This window comes from Pseudophryne corroboree, chromosome 1 (genome assembly GCF_028390025.1).
Source record: "Pseudophryne corroboree isolate aPseCor3 chromosome 1, aPseCor3.hap2, whole genome shotgun sequence".
NCBI classification, from domain to species: Eukaryota; Metazoa; Chordata; class Amphibia; order Anura; family Myobatrachidae; genus Pseudophryne; species Pseudophryne corroboree.
In genome coordinates, this window is record NC_086444.1 from 1100051836 (window position 1) to 1100078832 (window position 26997).

At 41.5% G+C, this 26997-nt stretch overlaps 1 protein-coding gene across 4 annotated transcripts; it reads left to right on the plus strand.

The window, feature by feature from the left end:
- The first annotated feature begins 1188 nt into the window (after positions 1-1188).
- Positions 1189-21846, plus strand: SLC34A2 (solute carrier family 34 member 2). 4 transcript variants are annotated; one of them, XM_063922033.1, is made up of 14 exons: positions 1189-1309; positions 2689-2721; positions 8625-8730; positions 8832-8969; positions 9416-9544; positions 11184-11327; positions 12137-12248; positions 13697-13892; positions 14002-14088; positions 15244-15358; positions 15761-15928; positions 16692-16808; positions 16896-17020; positions 18309-21846. In XM_063922033.1, exons 2-14 carry the CDS (start codon positions 2710-2712, stop codon positions 18882-18884), a joined length of 2025 nt encoding a protein of 674 aa, XP_063778103.1. In that variant the 5' UTR covers positions 1189-1309; positions 2689-2709; the 3' UTR covers positions 18885-21846. The 4 variants fall into 4 exon arrangements, with proteins under 4 accessions (XP_063778103.1, XP_063778124.1, XP_063778093.1 ...); XM_063922023.1 differs by lacking the exon at positions 1189-1309 and adding an exon at positions 1329-1549; XM_063922054.1 differs by lacking the exon at positions 2689-2721.
- The last annotated feature ends 5151 nt before the right edge of the window (positions 21847-26997 follow it).

Genomic DNA, 26997 nt, shown 5'->3' on the forward strand with positions numbered 1-26997 from the left:
TGATTGCATTGGTTGCAAACGCCTCTGTCTGATTGAAAAGGCAGAGGCATTCGGCAGGCGGGGTGCGGCAATGGAGCATTGCGGGGGCGGCGCTGGCAAAATGGGGGTGGGTCAGCTGCATTTTCAGGGAGGCTGCATGATGTTAAACGCAGTTGCTGCGATCAGGAAAATGGCGGCGGACCACCTGCATATGCAGCCTAGCTGCAGCTGCAGGGTGTCATCCACAGTTGCTGCGACCGCAGTTAAATTGTGGTGACAGGCACTGGGCAGGCCTTTCTGCATGCTGGGCAGCCTTGCACTGAGATGGGCGGCGCCAGCATGCGATAGAAAGGATTGCAGATTCTGCAGCAGAATATGCAATCCTTGCTGAATAACACCCATATTCCAATCCTACATGGGGAATGGATGTCTCTGCCACAGTGAATATGTGTTTTTCTGGGGGGGATTCAAGCACATTGAAAGAATAGCTGGCAAGCAAGTTAAATATGATGTGCAGTATTGAAGCATGGCCTTAGTGACCTCTTTTTAAATCCAGTGAACCCTGTTTCCCAGGCCTGCACACACTAGGAATAATTGCATGATGCATACAGCAGGTTCCAACTGTCACTAAAGATCTTTGTGACACACTATGATCTCCAGTATATCATAAACCATAGTTGCCTACCCTCCCTCATTCTGCAGGAGACTCCCTGAAATAGCAGCAATCTCCCTGACTCCCTGAATAATCCATCAATCTCCCTGATTACACCTTACCCCCACTATGCAGCTGTTACATTCTTGGGGGGGGGGGGGGAATTAAATAGATACATACATTTAAATGGGATCATCAGCGCCATTTCACTACATTTGTTATAAAGCACAATGACCCTGATGGCTACATATATTTTAAATAAGGTTTCTGATGGCCACTTACAGTATATGGAAATTCTGGAAAAACACAATACACAAACAAATCCTGAAAAATATCAGTGTCTTTTCTTCAGCAAGTAGATGTTACTAACTTTGGGGCTCATTTACTTTTGGATGTAAGTCATTTTTATGACGCGCCTCTCAGATGTAGCAGTACACGTCCGCACTGATAGGTGTTACTTTCACAATCTCCCTGAAATGATTTTTCAAAAGTAGGCAAGTATATCATAAAGCTGCGAGACTTAGGTAACTGACTGCTCAGGTTGGGCACAGATTAGCATGCACAGCACAGCCGTACCTCCCTCCTCTCCAGCCGAAGTGCATGAGCAACTCTCCCACTCAGCCCAGAGGGAAGAGCAGCTATCAGGTGGTGATATGAGACACAGCATGATAACAAAGAGTGAGCAAGTGGCTTTATTAGTTAGTTATCACATCCATGATTGTAAAGTGCTGATTGGGAAGACTGGGGTTAGGGAGTTAGGTAGGAAGGCTGTGCTCAGAGTAAAGGGGAGGGATAGCATTGTGTGACCTGGGTGTGTAGACACAGCTTTCATCCTGTATATAAGTTTACAGATCTCTGGTCCCTGTATCCCAGTCCTTCACCTTTCCTCCCCCTGCCTCCTCCTCCACAGGACCACAGGTAATTCATATATCATGTACTGTATCTCAATTGCAATATTGTACTTATTTCAAGTATACTGTAGGATGCCTTTTACTATTTATATTAATTAAAAACTGTATCACAATGGTCATTAAACAAGGTAGCACATGCAGTATCTTCTTCCAAAAATATTTCACATCGATCAAATATATAAAGTAAAAAAATATATTATGATGCTATTCTGGTTTATATTTTGTTGTGTATTCTGACATTATTTTCAATTTACGTTTGAAGGGTAATCATTAGCTTACTATTTATTCTCAGTAGTTCCTCTAGAATTCAACAAAACATATTTTTGACTGTGTATATATCTACACACACACACACACACACACACACACACACACACACTGTGTATATACAATGTGTCCATTTCCTGAGTATGACTTGTGTAGTGTGACCGATACTATAGCTTGCCTTATGTACTGAGTATACTGTATATGAATATCTGGAGCATGTTTACCTGTAATATAAAACAGTTTAGACAGTTGTGAGCAGGCATTCAACTTTCTTTGTCTCATATCACTGGGATGCCTCATCTTATAATAATGTCCTCTTGTCTGAGAAAGTGTTTTCATATTCCACATTCCTGCGGTTCAGCAGGGCACTGGCTAAAGGTTGATTTATTTCACCTATGTAACCTGTTTGCTTACCCCCTAAGTTTTTTTTGTCTCTTGCCCTTTTGACTCATTTGTCAGTTTTTTGTTTATGTTTTAAATTCAAACAGTTGCAGAATGTAAAAGTGTTTCCTTGTGTATCATTCTGCGGTCAGATTAGGAAAGTGACACATTATATGCTTACTAAACCTTAATGACTTGTGCAAGCTGTTTATTATGTGTGGTGAGAGTCATTTGCCAGTGCTATAATAAACTACTGCTAATATAAAAGCATTTGTTAATTATGTTTAAACAGATTACTGAAAATTGTTAATATTAAAACAATATAATACAAAAAAAACTTGATATAATGATAAAAAAAATTAAACTATTTCTATAAGACAATTAAATCAGTAAAGCAAATATCTGCTGTAATATGAGTTATTTAGAAATACATGTGTGTAAGATTAGACATGTATGTGGTTTATTATGTGTAATCATGTAATAATAATTGCCTTCCAGTACCTGTTTGCACCTAGAACCATGGATATTAAGGTACTTGGAAACTTGAAAGTTTAGTGGTGAAGGCTTGGAATTGATGCTTGTTGCTTCATCTTTCCTTGTTTTTCTTGGGGAATTGGGTTTCTAGATCTCTGCTGCATTTTATTTTATTTTATATGTGCCGGGTGCCATACAGAGCCCACAACACTGTACAGCTTGGAGAAATATGCCTTATAGAAAATAGTTCAGTAATCAGGACCATTGAGTCTCTGACTGAAATTTGAGAGATCTTCCTAAACATGATACAATACTTCTTTGTGCTTTGTGCGAGCAATATAATTCATGCATTGGGCTGCATACTGTTCCCAGAGTCTTCACCAGCTTCAATCTGTAGCGCTCCTTGTTTTACAAACTAATTACCAGTTGGGATATTAATACACTGTTTTACTTTTATTACTCTTTACTCATCTGGGACCTAATCTGAAGACTGGGTTGGTTTCGTTGCCCGAGCTATCCCCTGGTCCCTGTTGTTCATGTCACAATGACGAAATCCATGCCTAACAAACAAAACATGCATTCAGTCCACGTCTCCTCACACAATGGATGTGGCTTTTATGAGACGCACTCAGTAGGTAACAGGGAACTGAGGAACAAAGTACTTGAGAAATGTCACTGGTCACTAGTGAATTGATTACTTGTAATGAATATTGGTCTAGTTCCAAAAATGGCTGCCATCAGTGGACCTAATTCATGGCGCACGCTAAAAACCAGTGATTGTTCGATGCATGTCAAGGTGCATCCCTAACCTCCATGGTGCAGAGATGTCTGCAAAAAGCAGATGGCGGCTAAGATTTATAGAGGGGGCTGAAAATGTACAAATATTATAGCAGCTTACTACTAATTTATAATTGTATAAACATAGGAGAGACTGCTCAAGTTATCCTCACTTCCTAATGGCTTACATTATTACAGTACAGGCAGTGGTGCTGATATATCTGATGGGACCAAGTATGGGGGCAGGGCCAAGTTTGTGGGGCATTTAGGGGCATTCTTTGCATGGAGGAAACCCAATCTAGGGCAGACCCCCTGTATAGTCCCTTTCACCCCGTACCATCTATATGCTACCACTTGCGGTCCTGGCCATAAGAGGAAGGGGTCATCAGACCCAATGTCGGACTGGGGCATGAAGGGCCCACCGGGGAAATGCAGAGGTAGGGACCCATGTTTAGAGGCTTGACCAACTTATAGTGTATAGTCTGGGCCCCTTGATAAATATATATTGTAAATACATAGTCCTGTGCAGTATAAGGTAACCTATGTATAGTGTATAATTCAAGTGCTGAGTCTGGAACCTGATCCCTAGAGGAGGATGTGGGTCTCCAGGCAGTGGGGCCCGCCGGTGGTTTCCCCTGTACCCCTATGGGCCAGTCCGCCCCTGATCAGACCTGCCTTTATTCATACTTCCCTACCCTCCCAGAATCAGGGCAAATCCAGGGAGGAGGCGATCAGGGCAATCAGCCCTTTTCTCTATAACACTTTTTTCCTGCTCACAGAGAATTAGTAAACAGAGAATAGGTCAAAGACATGTGTCATATACCCGCGAAGAAGTGCAGTGGGATCCGCTCTGTGTGATCTAAATGGCTGCATGCTTTTAGTAGATGGAGCCATAAGGGACATACACATCAGTAGTATGCTGGACAGCTCCTGTCTTCTGCTGGCAGCCACATTAGTACACTGGGGCCGCTAAACCACAGGAAAAACCCCTGGTGTGTACAGGCTGTGTAGGGGCTGATTTGGGAATGCATGCACAACTGAGACCAGTCACCATATATAATAATTTAGAGCTGCAAAATAAAACCTCACAATATCTTGGCAATCATTTACACAGCACCAGTGGTTCCCAAACATTTCTGAATCACAGCGCCCTAGAGAATCAGAATTTTAGTCACTGCACCACTAGGCCAAAAGTTTATTTTATTGTGAAATTCAGAGAAATATATTAAATTAAGTTGTGTTTATATCATCCTTTGGCTCATGTGGTGATTGACAGAAATTGCTTCTGTTTGTCCACGTATTTTATGATTGGCAGCCAACAGCACTGATTTTGCCTATTACATTGACCTTAAATAAATGTAATTGGTCATGGACCACCAACTCAGGTTACCACTGTAATTGCCCCGAGGCACCCCAGTGTGCCACTACACACAGTTTGGGAACCACTGACTTATACTGTAGTTAAAGAAAATTCTTCAGTCCCTCGTGATGACAAGCAAGTGACGTATTTATTTAATGATAGTTCAAAATATCACAATGAAATATACTGGAAAAAAATGTATCTAGGTTACATATTTGCAACTGCTCCATCAACATACAGCATAATCATCAGAGCATAAAGCCGGGTACACGCTATGCGATATATCGTACGATATATTGTTCTGGCGTGGATCAGAACCATATATAGCGTACACATTGTCTAATGTGTACCCCCAATTTAGCGTTCCTGGACGTCGTTGATTGGATAGTCCCTTTGAATGTGCTGAATGTCCAATGTGACAATTTCATGAAAGATGCAATGTATTTTTGCATGCAATATGTAACGATACATTGCGCCATCCTATAATAGATCTTATAGTGTGTACGGCAGCGCAATCTATTGCTAAATCACTCTGCACCATCGCTGGGTCTTGGCAATTTATTTTACATGCAGTATGTAACAGTACATTGCGTTATCATATGATATATCATATAATGCTGATGGTAGTGCAATGTATTGTTACATCATGATGCATTGTCGTTGGGTCACACCATTGTGACCCAACAACAATGCATCACAAATCCCAGCTATAGGAAGTGCTCTCAATGTCTTTAGTTATTTGTTGGAACATTTTTCGGCCATGACACAATAAGGGCTGCATTCTGGAACTTGTCCCTGGTAGCTAATTCCATGTTCAGATGGCGTAAGCCTATAGTAGCATGCACAGTATGCTCACAGGGTCCGGACTTGGAAGCAAAGTGAAAGGTTCTAGCCATTTGGCTGAGGCAGAGGTCTTCTGTAAGCTCTGGCCCAGCACCTAGAGAATTTACATTATCGCATTGCGAGTTGGGACATAATTATGATGTCATAGCAGTTGGTAATAGATTACGCCCCTTCATATTTCTGGCACCCCCTAACACTGGGGTGGGGAGCCTGCGGCCCCTCAGCTGTGTTGAACTACACATCCCAGCATGCCCTGCAACAGTTTTAGAAAAGCCAAATAGCAAAACTGTAGCAGGGCATGCTGAAATGTGTAGTTCAACAACAGCTGGAAGGCCAAAGGTCCCCCACCCCTGCCCTAACACCTTTATGCAAGTGTACCTGAAATATCACTCACAGCAAGGCAGAGATGGTACGCAAAGGTGGAAGCCACATAGAAAGTTTTTCCACATTCCGAATTCACAATTCTGCAATGTGCAATGACTATATATTGTGTAAAACTGAGTTTATTTAGTGGGTAATACTAATTATTAATAACTAGCTAAACAGGTTAAGGAAGATTATGTTGCTGGAGATGATACAGGCTGTAATTAAATAATGATTTCAGAATTGGATGATCGTATTACTACATAGATGTGCCATTGTCTCCCTACTGTTACCACCCTTGCAGTAGAACTATGATCATAATGAACCTTTCTAATTAGAAAATACAGCATGAAAAACAATCATTTATTATCTGGATAGTAACTAAATTCCAATTATTCATTTTAACGTGAAAATATACTGATAAAAAAGCAACAACAGAATATGATGGAGTATGAATTGTGTGTATCACAATTCATACTCCATTATATTCTGTTGTTGCTTTTTTACACAGGCATTGAATACATACTGTATTGCGAGAGGGTTTCAGACACAGTTTTCTGGATAAGGGCTATTGTGTCCTATGGAGCACGATGCCTAAATACACTAAACTACATTTAATTAGACTCCGTTTTCCCCCACACTGTCCCTGTTAAAAAAAAAAAAAAAAAATTCATTTTTTTTGGGGGGGGGGCGCTTTGTTCTAACAGTGAATAGACACTTGGGCATTAAATAGAGTTCCTGCAGAAATATGCTTTGCTGCAATGCACCTGCGCAGTAATATGCAGAATCTGGGAGAGGTGGTTTGATGGAATACAGCCACAAGCATGTACATGAGTGTACGCACAGAAGTGTAGCATGCCACCTGGAGTTGCGGTTTATATATAATAGGCCCCATCTCCAGATACGACTCTTAGGAGGTGTACCTCTTGCAGCGCACATGCTGGGGCATTATGCCCACAGATGTACAAATTAGTTTCTCATTAAACGGTTCCCCTGGCACCCACCGCACATAGGATGTCAGAATGAGCACATGTGCAAGTCAGTATGGGGCTGGTTTGCCTTAAGTGATGGATTCATATGCAGTATCTTGCACACCCGATTTCCCCATGTACTGTACGTTCTATGCTGACCAGGTTGAGGCTCATTTCACATTATACCAGTTAGGATCCTGCGCTGCTGCTGTGCCTAGTACAGTCCATCCCATACTTGCCTACCCTCCCGGAATGGCCGGGAGGCTCCCGAAAATCGGGTGGCCCTCCCACCTCCCCGGAAAGGTGGGCAAGCCTCCCGCTTTCCCTGCAGCCCCTCCACGACCCTCCTCAGCCGCCCGCAGCAGAGAACAAGTGGGCGGTCCGAGGAGGTCCGATGACGCGAGTCGCCCTGAATTGTGTCATCGTAGCTCCGCCCCCTACTATACAGCGCCTATTTTCTTGGCACTGCATAGTGGGGGGGGCGGAGCCACAATGACGCAATCCTTATACCACGCTCTCGGACTAACCACTTCCCTGTTGGTCACGCCCCCGGACCGGCCATCCTGCTGCTGCCACGCCCCCGTGCACCTACAACGCTGCCTTCTCCCGGAGGAGGGTGCAGCAAAGTAGGTAAGTGTGGTCCATCCTGACCAGTGACGCACAGTCAGGTCAGGCAGTGCCAAACCTGTCATGCTCCAGTACACTCCAGAGTTTTGACTATAAAAATGCTAAGAAAATTACAAAGAAGATACTATATCTTCTTTGTATTATTCTAATCATTTTTATAATCAAAACTCTGGAGTAAAAAGTCTATGGCAGGTGAGGCAGTGCCTCCTGCCTATCTAATCCGCACATCTCTGATCAAAACTCACCAAATGTCAAGCAGTATATACTATGTATAATGCCCACATGGTCCCCAGGGTTCTATATTAGGCTCTGATGTGTCAGTCGTCATCCAATTAATGCTGATTACTCAGCAAAGACTGTATCTTAATACTGTTGTATATTTACAATAAAATACAATAATACTAGTTATAATACTAGTCAGGATACAGAGGAAAGAGGGGTTATAATAAAAAGTAGTAGTAGTAGCAGCAGTAGCAATAGCAGTAGAAGCAGCAGTAGTATTTGGGTATTTGGAGATGAAAGAAATTATATAGAGCCAACCCATTCTTCTTTGCTTATTTATTAGCCTTTCATAGATGCTTGTAGTGAGGTGTGAACTATTTTAGGGCAGCAGAAAATACACTCAAACAAAAACAACAACGTTATTGTAAAAGCAACTACCATAAGCTGATATAATTCTCTACAACTTTTAAATTACTTGGACTGGAGTTAAAAGCCAATAACAGCTATTGATGGACTCCCAATGGTTAAGTGAGATGTGAGTTTTAGGTCAGGCAAAGTGTTACAGTTCCATGTGGGTTACTTCCCTGGAACCTTTAACGGCCAGTCTAAGCCTATATTGAAGATGACTGCCTACTGTACAAGGTGATGGGTCATCTGCCACCTAACTGCTACAACTCTTGATGGTGAATGGTTCTGCTGTAAATAGGTGATGGGTTGCTGTAACCTCTCTTTGGGGAAGGTGAAGAATTGTTGGTGTTTAAATTCCAGTCAACATTTTTATTTATCTTTACTCACAGAAAATGGCTCCTCTCCCGGAATTCCAGAACCACATCCAAAAAGACCTGGAAGATGATTACAAAGTGCCTACTTATCTTTCTGATATCAATGGGGATCCCCCACCAGGTAAGTCTACTCTAACAATGCATTCTATTACGTACTGTACTGTTATGAGCTGTCTTCATGCTTAACATGCCATGTACTTATTGTATATATGTCTCTTCTAGGTGAGGTTAGTATACCCAGCTCAGGATCACTGCCACCATCTTACTCCACTGCGTCACTATGCAAAGACGAACCTGAAGAAAAGGAGTTTGACCCATGGGACATGCCAGAGCTGAAGCGTACAGGGCTAAGGTGGTCAGGTAGGTGTGACTTTTTCAATAAAATGTCCCCCCAAAAAAACTTGCTTAGGAAGTGTCTCTAATCCATACTTTGGCATATATGTATATATATATATATATATATATAGACCAAATTCAGCTGGCACTTAAAGAGACTTATAAAGCAGATAAGAACGCAGTTGCTGAAAGCCAATTTTTCAGGGCTATGCCTTTCTAAAAGGGCATAGCCGTGAAACGTTGGCTTTCAGCAACTGCGTTATTGTCTATAGAATTTGGTCTATAGTTAGCTTATGCAAGGCTGGAGCAAGCTGCCATCCTCTATCTAGGAGTGCTGAACTGTATTGTTTGATATATATATATATATATATATATATATACTTATATTACATCTCTATCAGAAGACTGCCTTGCATATAGATCTTTCTAAGATACTGTACAGACTGAAAAGGATTTTCTTTGTTTTACAGAAATGAACACAAAGCAACGCATCCTATCTGTGCTGATGTCAATAACCAAGTTTGTCCTATTGGTGGCGCTGTTGTATTTCTTTGTTTGCTCCTTGGACGTGCTAAGTTCTGCCTTCCAGTTAGTAGGCGGTAAGAGCTTGCTGTACAGTAGCTGTTAGCTTTAGATTATAGTACAGAAATGGGTTCTCTGCGCACTGAGGTGTTAATCTGCGGCGGGGTGTGCTGCTGGTAATGAGGGGTGTCCCACCCCCCCTTAAATGGTAAGTATACAGATGTGGATAAATCCACAGGGAACCAGCGCTCAAACTCTATTTGTAGTGGTGAATAAAACGGGTATAAAGTGAAACTAAAATCAATAATGAAAAAGCAGGTAATATACTTAAGGTTGTTTATTCTAAGATGCTGAGATACTTTCTTTCCCAAAAGGTATAAATTCGGTTTAAAAGTCAATCAGTGATTGGGGCACGCTCCTGGTTTGAGCTTAAATTCTGAAGTGCAAGGTTCAATTGAAATAACAAATGCTGTAATCTTTGTAAAGTCGAAAAATAGGGTTTGAGCGCTGGTTCCCTGTGGATTTATCCACATCTGTATACTTAGATTATAGTACCCAATGTAAACTTGTAAAAACTATTTATGTAAATTGAGCTCCTATGTCGCCACTTATAACTGACTAATTCTGGTGTCATCATGTTATATTCATTAGGAGCTGTTAATGTAGATGATATAGGTGTTAGTAGTCAGTGTGGAGTGCTATGTCCCTAATGATTAAACTTGACCACATAGCTATGTCGACATATTTCACTGTATAACGAAGTTATATGATAGTTAAAAACAACAACCCAATGTGCACGGTGAGGATATAGCATTTTTTTTTCTTTCTCTTTATTTTTATCACTGCTAATTGCAGTGATAGAAAAACTACATATCACCACAATTTATCCATTAGTTATTGCAGAGGAAGCGGAGCAATTCTCTGTGGCCTTGACGATATTGGCCCGGCGTGGTAAGGGTTAACTTGCTACTTCTCCCGGCCAGTCTGATAGAACGTCCATATACAGTACATGACCCAGCTTTCCCTATGCTTTCACTTTCACTAGGTGGATGGAGGGGGGGGGGGGGGGGGGGGGGGGGAATTAGATAGATCCCAAACATTAAATGAAAGCTACAAAAATATTTAAAAATCATTGAAAAGTGAAAATAAAAAAATGCTTAATTCAGTAATAAAGTATATTTTTTATTTTGTTATCTCCTCATTGGATTGGTGATAACAGAAGGATTGCAGTGATACTTATCTATGGCGACTCCTGGTTTATTGTAGTGCTTACAGGGACCCCTAGTGGAGTTATGGTGCTACTGCAGTCTGATGATATTGCTGCTCTCCTACTATCATTATAAAAGTACTAGTTACCAGCCTGTTAAAATGACGGAACAACATAACAGTACTGTCAGCACTGGCAGCTGTGCGAGGCCAAATGGAGCAACACTTGCATTGCTCTATTGGCCGCCATCTAGTGGCTGCTGGCGCGCAAAACACTTGAATTCCCCCGAAAGTGGTGAGGAGCAGCGTTAACCTTTAATTATATAGGATTATTTACAATCCATTGTCATGATATTAAGTGATCAGTTTACATGATATTAAGTGATCAGTTTATTCTAAATAGTATTACAGACACCAGCTGTAATCTATAACACTGGCATGTTATGGTAGGATAGAAGCAGAAATGAAGTAATTTGTGTAAATGTTGTACTAACTTAAACTCTCCTATAGGAAAAGCTGCAGGAGATATTTTCAAGAATCACTCGGTGCTGACTAATCCTGTTGCCGGTCTTGTGATCGGCGTCCTGGTGACTGTGCTTGTACAGAGCTCAAGTACATCAACGTCTATAGTGGTCAGCATGGTGTCATCTGGGCGTGAGTATTCCTTGCACATTATACACTTCACATGTACATGACTAACAGAATAATACTGCAGACCTGAGCACATGCCTTATACTGTAGAGGTGTCACTGCTGCATTTCCTGTTTTTGCAAAGATTTAGCAACTGACTAAAATCCCACCATAGATAGCAAAGTTAACCATAATGAGAATAGGAAAGTTACTGCACTATCATCTGTGTCAGCAGCATATGGGCTTAGTTTACTACAAGTCATTACCATCTGTGTGTATTCGCACCTGCCTTATACTAGTGCAAACCATATGGCTTATAAACACCTATGTGCTGGTCTGCATGGAACGTGTATGCCTATGTAAGAATACAAGTGTAGATGTGATAACGCGTTTCGCCCTACATGCTCATAGTTGCATGCGTCCACTTTGTGTTGCCATTTCTGAACATTTACAGTGCGAATTCAGGGAAGATATGCTATGGGTATGCATTCAACACCGCTTCTGCCACATAACATATAGTATAGGGCATTTATATATGCCCTAGTGGCATTTATGGTTTATCTTGGGATAGGCATAGTATAGGGCATTTATATCTGCCCTAGTGGCATTTATGGTATATCTTGGGATAGGCAATTTGTATAGTCGTATACGGTAAAGCATGTACACCTTAATGCAAGTTAATCTATGTAGAGACTCACGTTGTCTGTAAGTGCTTTTGTTAAAGTAATTTCATGAGGATGTTTTATTTTAATGTGCTACACAGAAAAATTCAAGCGCCTCATTTCTTGAGAATACAGAATAATAATAACATGATTGTTTTTGTGTTTTGACAGTTCTAACAGTCAGGACGGCAATACCAATAATCATGGGAGCCAACATTGGCACATCGGTCACAAACACCATTGTAGCTCTGATGCAGTCGGGTGACCGGAATGAATTCAGAAGGTGAATTACCATTCATTCAGACTTATGCAATTCAATTGAAGTATAGTAATGAATGTGCACTGTATTCACTACTACGAGGTGAAGTCCAGGCTGACAGTATTTGCAGCATATACAAAGTGCTTTGCTGCTACAGTTGCTATAAGTTTAATATGCTCCTAAAATGCTCCTAGTCAGTTAAAGGGGATTTACAGTAATGCTCATATGACATGTAAATAAGGGCTTCTCCATTTAGCCTTGTTTTCACTATAAGCTACAGTACACGATGAGAGCTTTAGTGTTTTGGGGTTGTTTTTTTTGGCACTTATGAAACACTCAACACCATCATAAATTGTAGAAGTTTAAAAAAAAACATTCTGGGGACTTTTTCAAGAACGAGGATTATGATATGATTTGCAAAATTAAAATTTACAATTCTATATTGAATTCAGCGCCAGAATTTGGTACATATATATATATATATATATATAATGTAGAGATGCCCGGCACTCCCAGTATGTTATGGCAGAAGCCGGGTGCCCTCCGCAGTCAACAATAATGCAGGAAAGGAAAGAAGCAGCAGCACTCCGTCGGTGTAAACAATCAGATATGTATTCAAATAAACATAACAGTGGTCACAACATACCACTGTTATGTTTATTTGAATACATATCTGATTGTTTACACCGACGGAGTGCCGCTGCTTCTTTCCTTTCCTCTATATATATATATATATATATATATATATATCTTGTACGTGACAAATGCACTGTAGCCTATGTAAATAATTTAGGATTGGCGATAAACTAATGGTTCACTAAAGTGAGTACACACTACACAATATTTTAAACAACATCGCTTATTTTTACCCTTTTGAGCGATATCATTTGTAATATCGCCCAGTGTGTATGCACAATCGTTAATGAGGAGCACGCATCGTTAGCGAGGTCCACTGTTGTCTGTATACATGCAGATAAATTTTGACTATGTCGTTGACTATGGATGTACAGCACAGAGGTAGGATGACGTCACTGACCGATATCGTTAAGTGTGTACGCACTACCTCATTCGGCCGGGAGTTCAAGGGGAAACACTGACGATATTGCTCATGAAGTGTATTGTCTAATGTGTACCCAGCTATAGTGGTGAGTGAAGAAAAAACTCTCACTTAAGTGTCAAACAGGATCATTAGCACAGCCTGGGCCCCTTACAAGTGTACCGCCCATACGCTAGTCATGGCGGCCATTCTTCTATTGGGGTGTCTCATTTCAGTGAACTATCTCAGTACTTTCAAGTATTTAGTTGTGCCCTAAGCCATAGCAACTAATCAGTCAATTACTTTCATTCTAACTTCCCCCCGCACAGATAAAAGCTAATTGCTGGTTTGTTGCTATAGGTAATTTATTCATTCAGAATATTATTGAGTCCTGACGACCCTCTGCTTCTCAATAATCAGAATTTCCTCCTTCCAGGGCGTTTGCAGGAGCCACAGTCCATGATTTCTTTAATTGGCTATCTGTGCTCATTCTGCTGCCCATTGAAATAGCATCAGGATATCTGTTCCATCTCACCAATGTTATTGTCACGTCTTTCAATATAAAAACCGGTGAGGATGCCCCAGATATGCTAAAGGTTATCACGGAGCCCCTTACCAAAGGAATTATTCAGGTGTGTACAGAACTGCATGACTTGTACTCGCAACCAAATTTCAGACTTACTACTCTTAATAAATACAGTATATATATAAAATGAACTAAATGACATTTGTCTATTGCAGCTCGATAAAAAGGTTATACAGCAAATTGCAAATGGAGACCCAGAAGCTCAGAACAAGAGTTTGATCAAGAGGCTGTGTGATGACAATGTAAGCATCTATGGGGGATGTGATGAAGCTATGTAATAGAGGGTCAGTTCTATGGTAGCTGTAACATCAAAGGCTTTTTCAAATATAAATATAAAAAGTCACATATCAATAGGCCATTTTAGTGGGATTCATTGCAAGCTCTCGGGATCTAAAGTGCCTTCAGCTGGATTCCCAAAATGCTGATTACATCCGGAAATCGCTGTCACCATCTGAAAATAGTCACCATGACCAGTGCCTGTGTAATAATAATATGTAGCAAATATATAATGAAAAAAATAATCAACCCATAATTGGCCAATCCAGCTGCTCAAGCACAGGGGGTAAATCAGAGGTGGATGCAGATGTTTAAAGGGCCCCATACACTAGAACGATAATGCCCGATTTCATCCGATTTCGGCCATTCGGGCTGACATATCGGATGAAATCAGGCATTTCGGATGTGTTTTACATCCGATCCGATCCAATGAGCGGCCCCGTGAGGATCGGATCCCCTAGATCACAGGTTCTCAAACTCGGTCCTCAGGCCCCCACACTGTTCATGTTTTCCAGGTCACCTGTAGATTTTAAAATGTGACAGTTGGTGATACACAGTGCACCTGCTGGGTGACATGGAAAACGTAAACAGTGTGGGGTCCTGAGGACTGAGTTTGAGAACCACTGCCCTAGATTAACTGTGCTGCACTAGCGACATGTTGGACCCTGCAGGCAGGGCTGGGATCGCACAAGATACATAGTAAGCAAAAGGACCGCATATGATGTATCTTATGTGATCCTGCCGCCTGGGAGGCTGCTGGGGTGATCGCCTGCGGCATGAGGGTCCGACATGTTGCATTAGTGTATGGGGCCCTTTACTTCTGTGCATGCTTCTGAGTCATGCTCACGCACGACGATAGTTACTGCCAGGGACGCAGATCGGAATTGCATGGAGGGACATGTAATTCCGATAGGCATTCGTAGACGATGACTGAGGGGGGTGGCTTTCTTTGGTGGGCGTGATGGGGGCGCATTGGTGTCGGAAAACGCAGTTCCATTGTCAGCCTATACACTGATCAGCCTGCCCTATTAGTGATGAATAGGAAAGCAAACAGTGTGTTTTATGTGCATGAAAATACAACATACAGCATCCCACATATATGTGTGTCCGATATTTTACAGGACTACGTAACTGTTGCTGTGCCGGGTATGGATAACTGTACTATAAATAGACTCTGCTATACAGATGAAAATAATGTGACCTGGACGGAGATCTATCAGTCAGTGAAAGTCAGCTGTAAGTACTCATTATATATGGGTATTTATGTAAATTAGTAGCATAGATCTATAAGTCTCTTTTGCTTTCTGTATTTGCACTGTTTTCACAATCCTCATATATTGTGACATCATTATATAGAATAACATTTTACCCATCAAAGCCAAGTTTACTGTAAGATGATCCATCTGGAAATCAGAACCTCTACCCTACAGTGCTGCACAGAGATTCTGCTGGTTTGCACAAGTTGTACAACTGAAATTTGTATTGTATTATCATAATTGATTACCCAGATTGCAGAGTTTATAAAACGCAGTTAAAATTATGGTTATTCCAAATTTAAATGATTGAGATACTGTATGGAAATTAAATCTTTCTGTATAGAGAAATAGATTAACCCTTTTATTCTATTGTATTACCCAGGTGCACACATATTTGCCAACAGTGATCTCCCCGATTTGGCAGTGGGATTTATCCTTTTGGCTCTGTCACTTTTTGTGTTGTGCGTCTGCCTGATTCTGATTGTCAAGCTTCTGAACGCCATGCTAAAAGGACAAGTGTCTATTATCATCAAGAAGATCGTTAACACAGGTAATTCATATTACTGGCAGTTTCAGGTCAGTTTAAGGTGGACTTCATCTGGTTTCCCTCCTTGTGAATTCCATTGGATTCGTTTCCCACCTTCTTCATTTCATTATCATGTCACTGGGTCTTTGTGTCCACGCTTGGAATCCCATTGGAATACCATGTTATCAGTCTACCTCCAACCTAGGCTTGGGTCTTGGTCTCCCTCCTTCTGAATCCCATTCTATTGTTAGCAGGTCTCTGTTTCCCTGTTTGTGAATCCAATTCTAGTACAGTGAGTTTTGTTTTCCTTCTTTTTAATGGAATTTACGAGAATTTAAAGTGTTTAAACCCAAACCTGTATAGAACAGATGTCATCTGCCCTTATTCGATAGACATTGATGTGGATCTGGATCTATGCAGAGGTCTTATTGCTCTGGGGGATCTGGTTACAGGTGACAGGATTGCAGAGGTGGCATAAAGACCTCAGTGTTTATGTATGCCGGCCATTAAAAAATAAATTAGAGAGAGCTTTTGAAAAATTAATGAGAACTTTTAAATATATTTGTTTATACAAATGATGAGCATCCAAAGGTTGGGGCTGTTGAGTTTTGTGTTGGTGGGGTATAGGAAGGGACAGTGTCCTTGTAGAGGGGGTTAGTTTAATCGGGACTTGTTTGGATATAGTTTTCTGTTCCTGCTCATATGTGTGCACTTGACTTCTCTCCTTTGTCATGATTTATATCCTCTGGAGTCCTAATTCTGAAATGTTTTTGTTGTCCTCATCCAGACTTCCCTTTCCCATTTGCATGGTTGACGGGATACCTGGCAATGCTGGTTGGTGCTGGAATGACGTTTATTGTGCAAAGCAGTTCTGTGTTCACATCAGCAATGACTCCACTCATTGGTATGTTCCATGACTTGAGTCTTAGAGAAAAACTAAGTCCTCAATATATTTGCCCCATATAACATCTCAGCTCTTGCTTTCTTTCAGGCATCGGAGTGATTAGCATTGAGAGAGCCTACCCACTGACACTTGGGTCTAACATCGGAACAACGACTACTGCCCTGCTTGCTGCGTTAGCCAGTCCGGGGGACACCTTACAAAACTCTGTACAGGTGTGTGTTGTAAACCCTTTGTATAGTTTTATAGCTTATCCCCTAGAAAAGCAAGGTTAGCATATATATTCTACTATGGAAGTATGAATAGGATTTTTCCAGAGATTAAAAACCAAGTTTATGGGCTTAGGCCCTAACAACAATTTTAGGGCTGTGTATTATGGAAAGACTAAGGGGGAGATTTATCAAAGCTTGGAGAGAGATAAAGTGGAGAGAGATAATGTACCAAACAATCAGCTGTAATTTAACAGGCTGTGTTTGAATAATGATAGTTAGAAGCTGATGGGTTGGTACTTTATCTCACTCCACTTTAACTTTCTCCAAGCTTAAATACATTTCCCCCTAAGAGTTTACAAAACTTAACCGCAATATGCAACATTAAATTCGTATTTCTATTTAAATGTAGTCATTGTGTCTATTAAAGAATGGGAGAAAATATTGTGCCCCATTTTCTGTATTTCACTTGTTCAATGGGACTATGGGAGAGATGTATCAAATCTTCTAAAGCGAACAAGCGGAGAAGTGTATCAAGTACATTCTATATAATTATAGGTAGAAGAAGATTGTTGCTATGGGCATCTATCCATCTATTCTCTTTAGAATGTTTGAAACATCTTCCCCTATATCATAAAAATGTCCCTAAATCCTCTCTTTACTGTACTTCATATATGTGTTCATATGCGGACCAAGGCACTCTATCTGACACTGAGGAATGAAACAATGATGACATAGAGAATTTTTGGGTTGAGGCTCTGGATCTCCACAAGCCAATCTCATACTCTCAGGGTATATTTACTAAGATGGGGGCTTATAGAAGTGGGGATGTTGCCTATAGCAACCAATCAGATTCTAGCTATTATCTTCTAGAAGGTGCTATATAAATGATAAGTAGGATCTAATTGGCTGCTATGGGCAACATCTCCACTTCTATAAACCCGCCCCTTAGTAAATATACCCCTAAAACCCAAGCGGGTAAAGAGATGATACAAAATAAAGCCAGGTTCATGGAATTCCCACAAGATATATTATATTTATTTAGTGGCTTATGGGAAGATTAATAAAATCTTTGAAAGCAGATGAGTGGAGGTGTTCCCCATAGGAAACCAATCAGATTCTAGCTATCTGATTAGTTGCTAAGGCAACATATCCACCCACCCACTTTTGAAGGTTTGATAAATCTCGACCCTAGTTGGCTATTGACCGGAGAAAGTATAACTTAAAAATATCATTGTTTTAGTGAAACTGTATTTCTGTTAAAGTAATATAATGTTATTCTATTTTGTTGCAGATTGCGTTATGCCATTTCTTCTTCAATATTTCTGGGATATTAATTTGGTATCCCATCCCCTTCATGAGGGTACCTATTCGACTGGCCAAGGGCCTAGGGAACAAGACAGCCAAATACCGGTGGTTTGCTGTTGTTTACTTGATCCTGTGCTTCTTCTTGCTGCCCCTGCTGGTGTTTGGCCTATCAATAGCTGGATGGCAGGTTCTTGTAGGCGTGGCTGTTCCTATCGTGTTTGTCATAATTGTTGCCATTATCGTCAATGTTATGCAATCAAAATGCCCCAGGTTCCTGCCAGGCTTTCTGAAGACCTGGAACTTCCTTCCCAAGTGGATGCACTCTCTCAGCCCGTGGGATGCAGGGATATCCCTCCTCTCTCTGTTCTGTGGGCGCTATTGTTGTTGCTGCTGCAAGAAGTGCAAGTGCTGTAAGGGTTGCCACAATATAGAAGATGAGGAATTATCTATTGACAAGCCGCAGGCACTGGAGTGTCACGAAAACACTGTCGATTTGACTGATGAATTTCCGACTATTGACAGCAAAGAAAAAGGAAAGAATCTGGACCTCACTTCCTTATAGTACCAGTGTTGGGAGTTTCTTTCATAAGAAATAAACAGGATGGACATAACCTTTTTATTTATTGAATGTATGATAAAAAAACAATTATAGAGCTTGTAACATGAGCGGCTGGGTGCATCAGGAAATGATCAAATAACCTGTTGGGGGGTATTTTGGTTAAAAAAAAATTCATCAGTTTGGATTCAGTAGTAAAGATGTGACTAGAGTCTAATGTGAAGAGAGGTGATGGTGGGTCATCTTCAAACCCCAGAATACCTGTAGTCTACACAATTTGGGACAGCCATTATGGAGGCTGAAACGTTAATGGGGAAATTCAGCCTATAGTTTTATGTGTCTCTACATTGCTGCTTACTTCCACTGAAGTGACAGGCTCCATTCTCGCGAATACTGGCTCCGTTCACAAGATGAATGTCTCTTCTGTGATTTGAGCACAGAAGAAGGCAGGCCTATTGTGTCAGACTGCATGGCCTTATGTGCAGGTAAGCTAGGCACATGAAGAGGCAGGCCTATTGTGTCAGACTGCATGGCCTTATGTGCAGGTAAGTTAGGCCCATGAAGAGGCAGGCCTATTGTGTCAGACTGCATGGCCTTATGTGCAGGTAAGCTAGGCCCATGAAGAGGCAGGCCTATTGTGTCAGACTGCATGGCCTTATGTGCAGGTAAGCTAGGCACATGAAGAGGCAGGCCTATTGTGTCAGACTGCATGGCCTTATGTGCAGGTAAGCTAGGCCCATGAAGAGGCAGGCCTATTGTGTCAGACTGCAAGGCCTTGTGTGCAGTTGAGTCGGGCACATGAAGAGGCAGGCCTATTGTGTCAGACTGCATGGCCTTATGTGATGGTAAGCTAGGCACATGAAGAGGCAGGCATATTGTGTCTGTCTGCAAGGCCTTGTGTGCAGTTGAGTCGGGCACATGAAGAGGCAGGCCTATTGTGTCAGACTGCATGGCCTTATGTGCAGGTAAGCTAGGCACATGAAGAGGCAGGCCTATTGTGTCTGTCTGCAAGGCCTTGTGTGCAGTTGAGTCGGGCACATGAAGAGACAGGCCTATTGTGTCTGTCTGCAAGGCCTTGTGGGCAGTTGAGTCGGGCACATGAAGAGACAGGCCTATTGTGTATGTCTGCAAGGCCTTATGTGCAGGAGAATTGGGCACATGAAGAGGCAGACCTATGGTGTCTCTCTGCATGGCCTTTTATAAGTTTTAAGTATTATTCGAAGAACAAAATACCTTAAGAACAATCCATATTTTGCATTGTTACAGGTTTGTTTATCTTTTTAGAAATCAGCAATGATTCAAGCTATAATAGTAAAAAAAAGTGTGGCAAGGTATAGAGGAAAGTGATTAGAAAGCAGAAAATGGGGCTTCTTTACTAAGAGCAAATGTGTAGTAACCCATATCAACCAATCACAAAGTTATTATCAGTGTGTAACAGTACTAAATGTATTAACTTTTATCTATATAGCGCCAACATGTTACACAGCGATTTACAGAGATTGTGTTAATCTGTCACATCAGTCCCAGTTGAGCTTAAATTATTAACCACAGAAACAGGCCGAAGGGTAGATTTACTAACGCTTCTAAAAATGAAGAGTGATGGGGTTGACCATTTTTTTTAGAAGCGTTAGTAAATCAACCCCTGAGTTTCATCCAAAGCTAACTAACTTACCAGTGTTTCTTCTTGAGGAAGCCAGAACATGAAATCCACATGAACAATGGAAGAACATACAAAGCCCAACTCTAGATGGATTAATGCTGGTGGTTGCTATGGGTTACTGTGCATTTACAATTGATGGCAAATTTGAACAGAACGTATACCTGAAAATACTGTAAGATAATAGACATTTGTATGAATTTGTATGAGGAAGAGACATTTAGAACAGGAATAATGTTTTCTAATGTAAGCACACCAGCCTACTACAGACTGTACTCTGTACTGTGTACATATTAATACAGCTGTATAAATTGTTTTCAACCTATGTATATAGTTGGAGCAAATTTTATATTTGCAATTAAGTTTGGAGCACTTTGGATGAACTTTCATTTGAATGTTTTTATGTAAATTATATATTCTTAAATGTACTCTACAAACCTCAAGAGTTAATATCATAATCTGTAATTTCATGGCTCACCTAAAAGGCAGAACCCTTGGCTAAAAAGTTAGGTAAGTTAGGCACACGGCCTATCCAACCTGACAGCATTACCATACATACAGTTGAGCCTCGCTGAATCCTATTGGTTCATTCGGATCTCTCCGCCTACACTGAGCCTCACTACTGTATGTGCATCTGTGTACTGAACTCATACATGCGCTGTAACACCGATCAATAGTGCAAACTTTGCCGCTAACAGTTAGCGACAAAAGTAGTAGCGGTTAGGTTCAGTAATAATGAATAGACCCCTTCGAGTTAAATCTCTTGTAAGTGTCCTATGTCATACATGGTGGAGTGTTTGCATTTTATGGAATAGTTCTACTAATTGAATAAATCAGGTAACTTGCATAGGCATGTTTATGTGTGGCCAGCTGCATTTTGGTTGTTTATTAGTTTTAACAATTTCATTTATGCCAATCATTTTATATTAAAGTGTACATTTTGGTGACAAATAAATATTATTTTCCAGGTGACCATTCTGATATGGTAATGCTGTTGGGATTGGATACTGCGTGTATATTTTAAACAGCTATGCATAACTGTGTTATTTCAAGCCTTGGTTATTGAGGTAGGGTGACCATTTTATCCCTTTTATCTGGAACGTTCATGGCTTACACAGGTTCTGTGGCTGATTAAAACCATCTGAAATGTAGGCTTGAAGTCAGCCAGCCACAGAACCTGTGTAAACCATGAGCGTCCCAGGTAAAAGAGATAATATGGTCACTCTAGTTACAGTACAGCAAAAAAGACAATAAAATGTAAAATACTACTGACACTTTGCAATATACAATAAATATTGTGATTCAGACATACTTATAGAAATGGTTTCTGTTTTCTTTGTGGGTGCGCATGTGTGTGTTTGCCTGTGCTCCCAAATTGTGATACTTTAATTACATAGAGAACTGCTATATGAGCGAGATCAGTATGATATCCCGGCTGTCGGGATCCCGGCAGTCAGGAGACCAACGCCGGGATCCCGACAGCCGGAATACCGGCGGCGAGTGCAGTGTGTCCCCTCATGAGCTTGCTGCGCTCACCACGCTATGGGGCCGGTGGTGACTTATGTTCCCCCTTGGGAGGAGGCGTGGACCACCACCAGATTGGGGATTTCTGCTGGTATTCCAACCGCCGGTATTTTACCGGATGTCGGGATTCCGGCATCAGTCTCCTGACAGCCAGGATCCTGACAACCGCAAATTGACTGTCTCCCATCTGAGCTATGTATAGGGATCTTATTTTTTTACATTTTGAAAATGTAATTTGACTTATTTATTAAGCATAGGGATCACTGATCAGTCCGACCACAGAGATGTTGCAAGAAAATGTGTGGCAGACGGCGAACAGAAGGCATACAGTCATTATGTCAACATTCATTTCAGCATGGTTAAATGTTGACAACATAAATGTCGACACATGGGAAATGTTAATGTGGGCAAAATGTCAGCATATGAAAGGTTAAAATGGTGAAAACAATTGAAGCCTTTTTGCTCTATCAATGGTTTTCAGAAATATTCGTACAATATGTATGACTTGGCCATGATTACATGGCCACAGGAAAAGAGGGGGAATAAATAAATAAAAAATATATATGTTCATCATAAATAGCTCCATGATCAACAGTGACATCTGGCATTCTAAATGTTTCTACTCCATTAGAAATTGGTCTCCAATCTAGGAACACAACACTACATCATATTGATATCTACAGATACAAGATTACAGAGCCTCTTTGAGGTCTATGGGCAACTTAACAATCAGAAAGAGTTTTAAAGAAAATATTCATTGATTTTTTTTTTACATTTAAAGCCTAATTCTAAAAAATTGATGATGATGACTTGTCTCTATTATTTGGCCGCATAATATAAGCTTAAAGGATATCAAAGGCTTTATCTATCGTTTATTACAGGCATAGTAGTCACACTAAGCTGAATCACACGTACAATCCAGAATAAATGTATTAATACCCCATTTGTGCAATGCAAATTTGACATATTCTTTTTGGATGTAACACTGAGACCTACTGTGTAGACATTTTATTTCATGGATAACAGAACACAAATTACAATGCAGCTGCAATACAATAATACAATTCACTACTTTGTTTTTGGATGTTAAGCCAATTTTTCTTGTCCCTGTTGTTTGACTTGTCCTGATTGCTAAAAAATCAAAACCCAACATAAGTCTGTACAGCTGATGCATTTAACCATTTGTGTTTATGGAAAAAGTTATTACAAAGTTTCACCTACATTTCAGGAAGTTATTTGAATATTGCTACATGTTTTGGCTTGAGCTTAAATGTATTACAATAGTGTTGTTATTAAACCTTGAGTAATTATGACTCAATGCCTACAGTTTCTCAAGGAGAGTTTCTTCTATTAATTTAGTCAACAATTTACAGTTTCGCAGTACACACCCTTGGTGTTAATATCACAAGTCCTAAATTTGTGGATTTACTCTTCAATCAACAGACACACTGGTAAAAAAAAAAAAAAAACGTGTAATGCTTACAGAGAAGGGAGAATATATATATATATATATATATATATATATATAAAATCTTAACTATATAACTGTACCTTTGGTTGGTGCTTGTTGTTGGGCCACTGCCTGACTTTAAGTAATAGTGACTTACATCTATATAGTAATCATCCAAGGTCTGTTCAGCCTATGACATGCACAGTAGGGGCTGGTATGCATTCTGCAGGCTCTAACCACAGCAACAAGACAGACAACTTTGGGTCATTATATATAGGATTTTTGTTCAAGTATTGCACACTCAAATGTAGGTTATTGTGGGTGCTTAGTTATAATTCAACATACACAGCATTCTGGTAACGCCATAAAAAAACAGCACACCAAACTGTTATTAGAATTATTATTATTACTACCAGTTATTTATATAACGCACACATATTCTGCAGCGCTTAACAGAGAATATTTGGCCATTCACATCAGTCCCTGCCCCAGTGGAGCTTACACTCTATGGCCCTCATTCCGAGTTGATCGGTCGCAAGGCGAATTTAGCAGAGTTACACACGCTAAGCCGCCGCCTACTGGGAGTGAATCTTAGCTTCTTAAAATTGCGACCGATGTATTCGCAATATTGCGATTACTAACTACTTAGCAGTTTCAGAGTAGCTCCAGACTTACTCTGCCTGTGCGATCAGTTCAGTGCTTGTCGTTCCTGGTTGACGTCACAAACACACCCAGCGTTCGCCCAGGCACTCCCACCGTTTCTCCAGCCACTCCTGCGTTTTTTCCGGAAACGGTAGCGTTTTCAGCCACACGCCCCTGAAACGCCGTGTTTCCGCCCAGTAACACCCATTTCCTGTCAATCACATTACGTTCGCCGGAGCGATGAAAAAGCCGTGAGTAAAAATACTTTCTACATAGCAAAGTTACTTGGCGCAGTCGCAGTGCGAACATTGCGCATGCGTACTAAGCGGATTTTCATTGCGATGCGATGAAAAATACCGAGCGAACAACTCGGAATGAGGGCCTATATTCCCTACCACATGTACACGCACACACATTCACACTTGGGTTCATTTTGTTGGGAGCCAATTGACCTACCAGTATATATTTGGATTGTGGGAGGAAACCGGAGTACCCAGAGGAAACCCACGCAAGCATAGGGAGAATGTGGGTGATTCCGAGTTGTTCGCTCGCTAGCTGCTTTTAGCAGTATTGCACACGCTAAGCCGCCGCCCTCTGGGAGTGTATCTTAGCTTAGCAGAATTGCGAACGAAAGATTAGCAGAATTTCGAATAGAAATTTCTTAGCAGTTTCTGAGTAGCTCGAGACTTACTCACACATAGCGATCAGTTCAGTCACTTTTGTTCCTGGTTTGCCGTCACACACACGCCCAGCGTTTGGCCAGCCACTCCCCCGTTTCTCCAGACACTCCCGCGTTTTTCCCTGAAACGCCTGCGTTTTTCCACACACTCCCAGAAAACGGCCAGTTTCCGCCCACAAACACCCACTTCCTGTCAATCACACTACGATCAGCAGAACGATGAAAAAACTTTGTTACGCCGTGAGTAAAATACCAAACTTTTGTGCTAATTTACATGGCGCAGGCGCACTGCGTACATTGCGCATGCACAGTTTGCGACTAATCGCTCCGTAGCGGAAAAAAAATGAGCGAACAACTCGGAATGACCCCCAATATACAAACTCCCCACATTTAGGGCCATATTGGGAATTGAACCCATGACCTCAGTGCTGTGAGGCAGTAATGCTAGCCATTACACCATCCGTACTGCCCAAATTGCAAATATAGAAAAATAAAATCTATGGTACAAAACATCATCACCAAAGATCAAAAAAATACCATCAGTGACAAAAAGTGCAACCGCATATAGAGGTTTGATACCTAGCAGAAATCTCAAGAAATGTGTAATGACATCAATACCATCAGTAACATCTTGCTGGTAGCCAGCCATCTATTTCAGTGCTCACAAGCACCTTCATTACGGGGCACAAAGCAACCTGAATGCTTCACCAAAAGAGACTTGACTATCCTAACAAAGAACACCAGCAGCATCCCTGGACCCTCTGCAGCCCAGACGCAGAATTGTTCTCATAGAAGGACACAGTTAGATGGACAATCTGCATCTGCCATAGAACCAGAGGTGTCACCAGGTGTGGTGACACCTGGTGCGCACTCTGCACTACTGCACCCCCCACTCACCTCGCCGGAGCCACGGCTGCCCGAAAAAGAGGTGTGGCCTGATTTGAAGGGATGTGGCCTCTTGGAGCCATGGACTGGTATGGGTTGTGTATGTTCCAGAGACAGGAGGGAGAGGGGTAGTCAATGTCTCTGGGCTGAGAGGGGCATGTAGGGTGGGTAGCTTACATCCCTGGGGCGCAGGGATAGGTAGGGGTGTGTATAAATATATATTTCTTATGTTCTGCGCTCCCTACTGGATGTTGCTGGGAAAGAAGGGGGAGGGGAGTTGTTCTGAGCTATCAGCAGTGTGGTCAACTCTTTTCAGATAGTCAAAAAGGTATGTTCCTGCAGGCGCAACAAAAGATCCCTTAAGTTGTTTAGTGGTAATAAGAATTTATTCAAACATGTTAATACAAAAAGAGTGTCAAAAGCTAGCAATAAAATTATATAAAATATCAAAATGAAAAGATTGCTGGAGTACCTCAAAGCTTAGTCTTTCCAATCTATACCACATCTCTTGGCAAACTAATCAGCTCTTTTGGAATTCAGTATCATCTGTATGCGGATAAAACTCAAATCTACCTATCCTCCCCTGATTTGTCACCATCTGTATTGGGCCGTGTCACTGAATGCCTTTCTGACATTTCATTTTGGATGACATTTTGCCACCTCAAACTTAATATTTCCAAAAGAGAATTAATTATATTTTCACTGGCCAATGGGGGGTCATTCTGACCCGATCGCTTGCTGCAGTTTATCGCAGCGCAGCGTTTAGGTCGGAACTGCGCATGCACCGGCGCCGCAGTGCGCTGGCGCATGCCGGACGGCCGAAGGCTGTCTTTCCCTAGCGATCGCCTCTGCCTGATTGACAGGCAGAGGCAGTCGTTGGGCGGGAGGGGGTGGCATGGCGGTGTTTGGCTGCCGTTATGGCCAGACCATGCAGGGGGTCGGGCCGCAGTGGCTGCGTGATGTCACACGCAGCCGCTGCGACCAGGCGCAGCGACGATCAACTCCCGGCCAGCCGCTGGAGCTGCGCTGGCCGGGAGTTACTCCACAAGTACAAAAGCATTGCCGCTGTGCGATGCTTTTGTACTTGTGCTGCCCCCCCCTCCCCCCCCCCCGGCATGTCTGGGAACATGATTGTAGCTGTGCTAAATTTAGCACAGCTACGATCAACTCGGAACGACCCCCAATAGTAGTTACCAACTTGATATCCCTATCACTGTTGATAACTCAGCAATCATCCCTACCCCACAAGCTCGCTGCCTAGGTGTCATTCTTGACTCTGAAC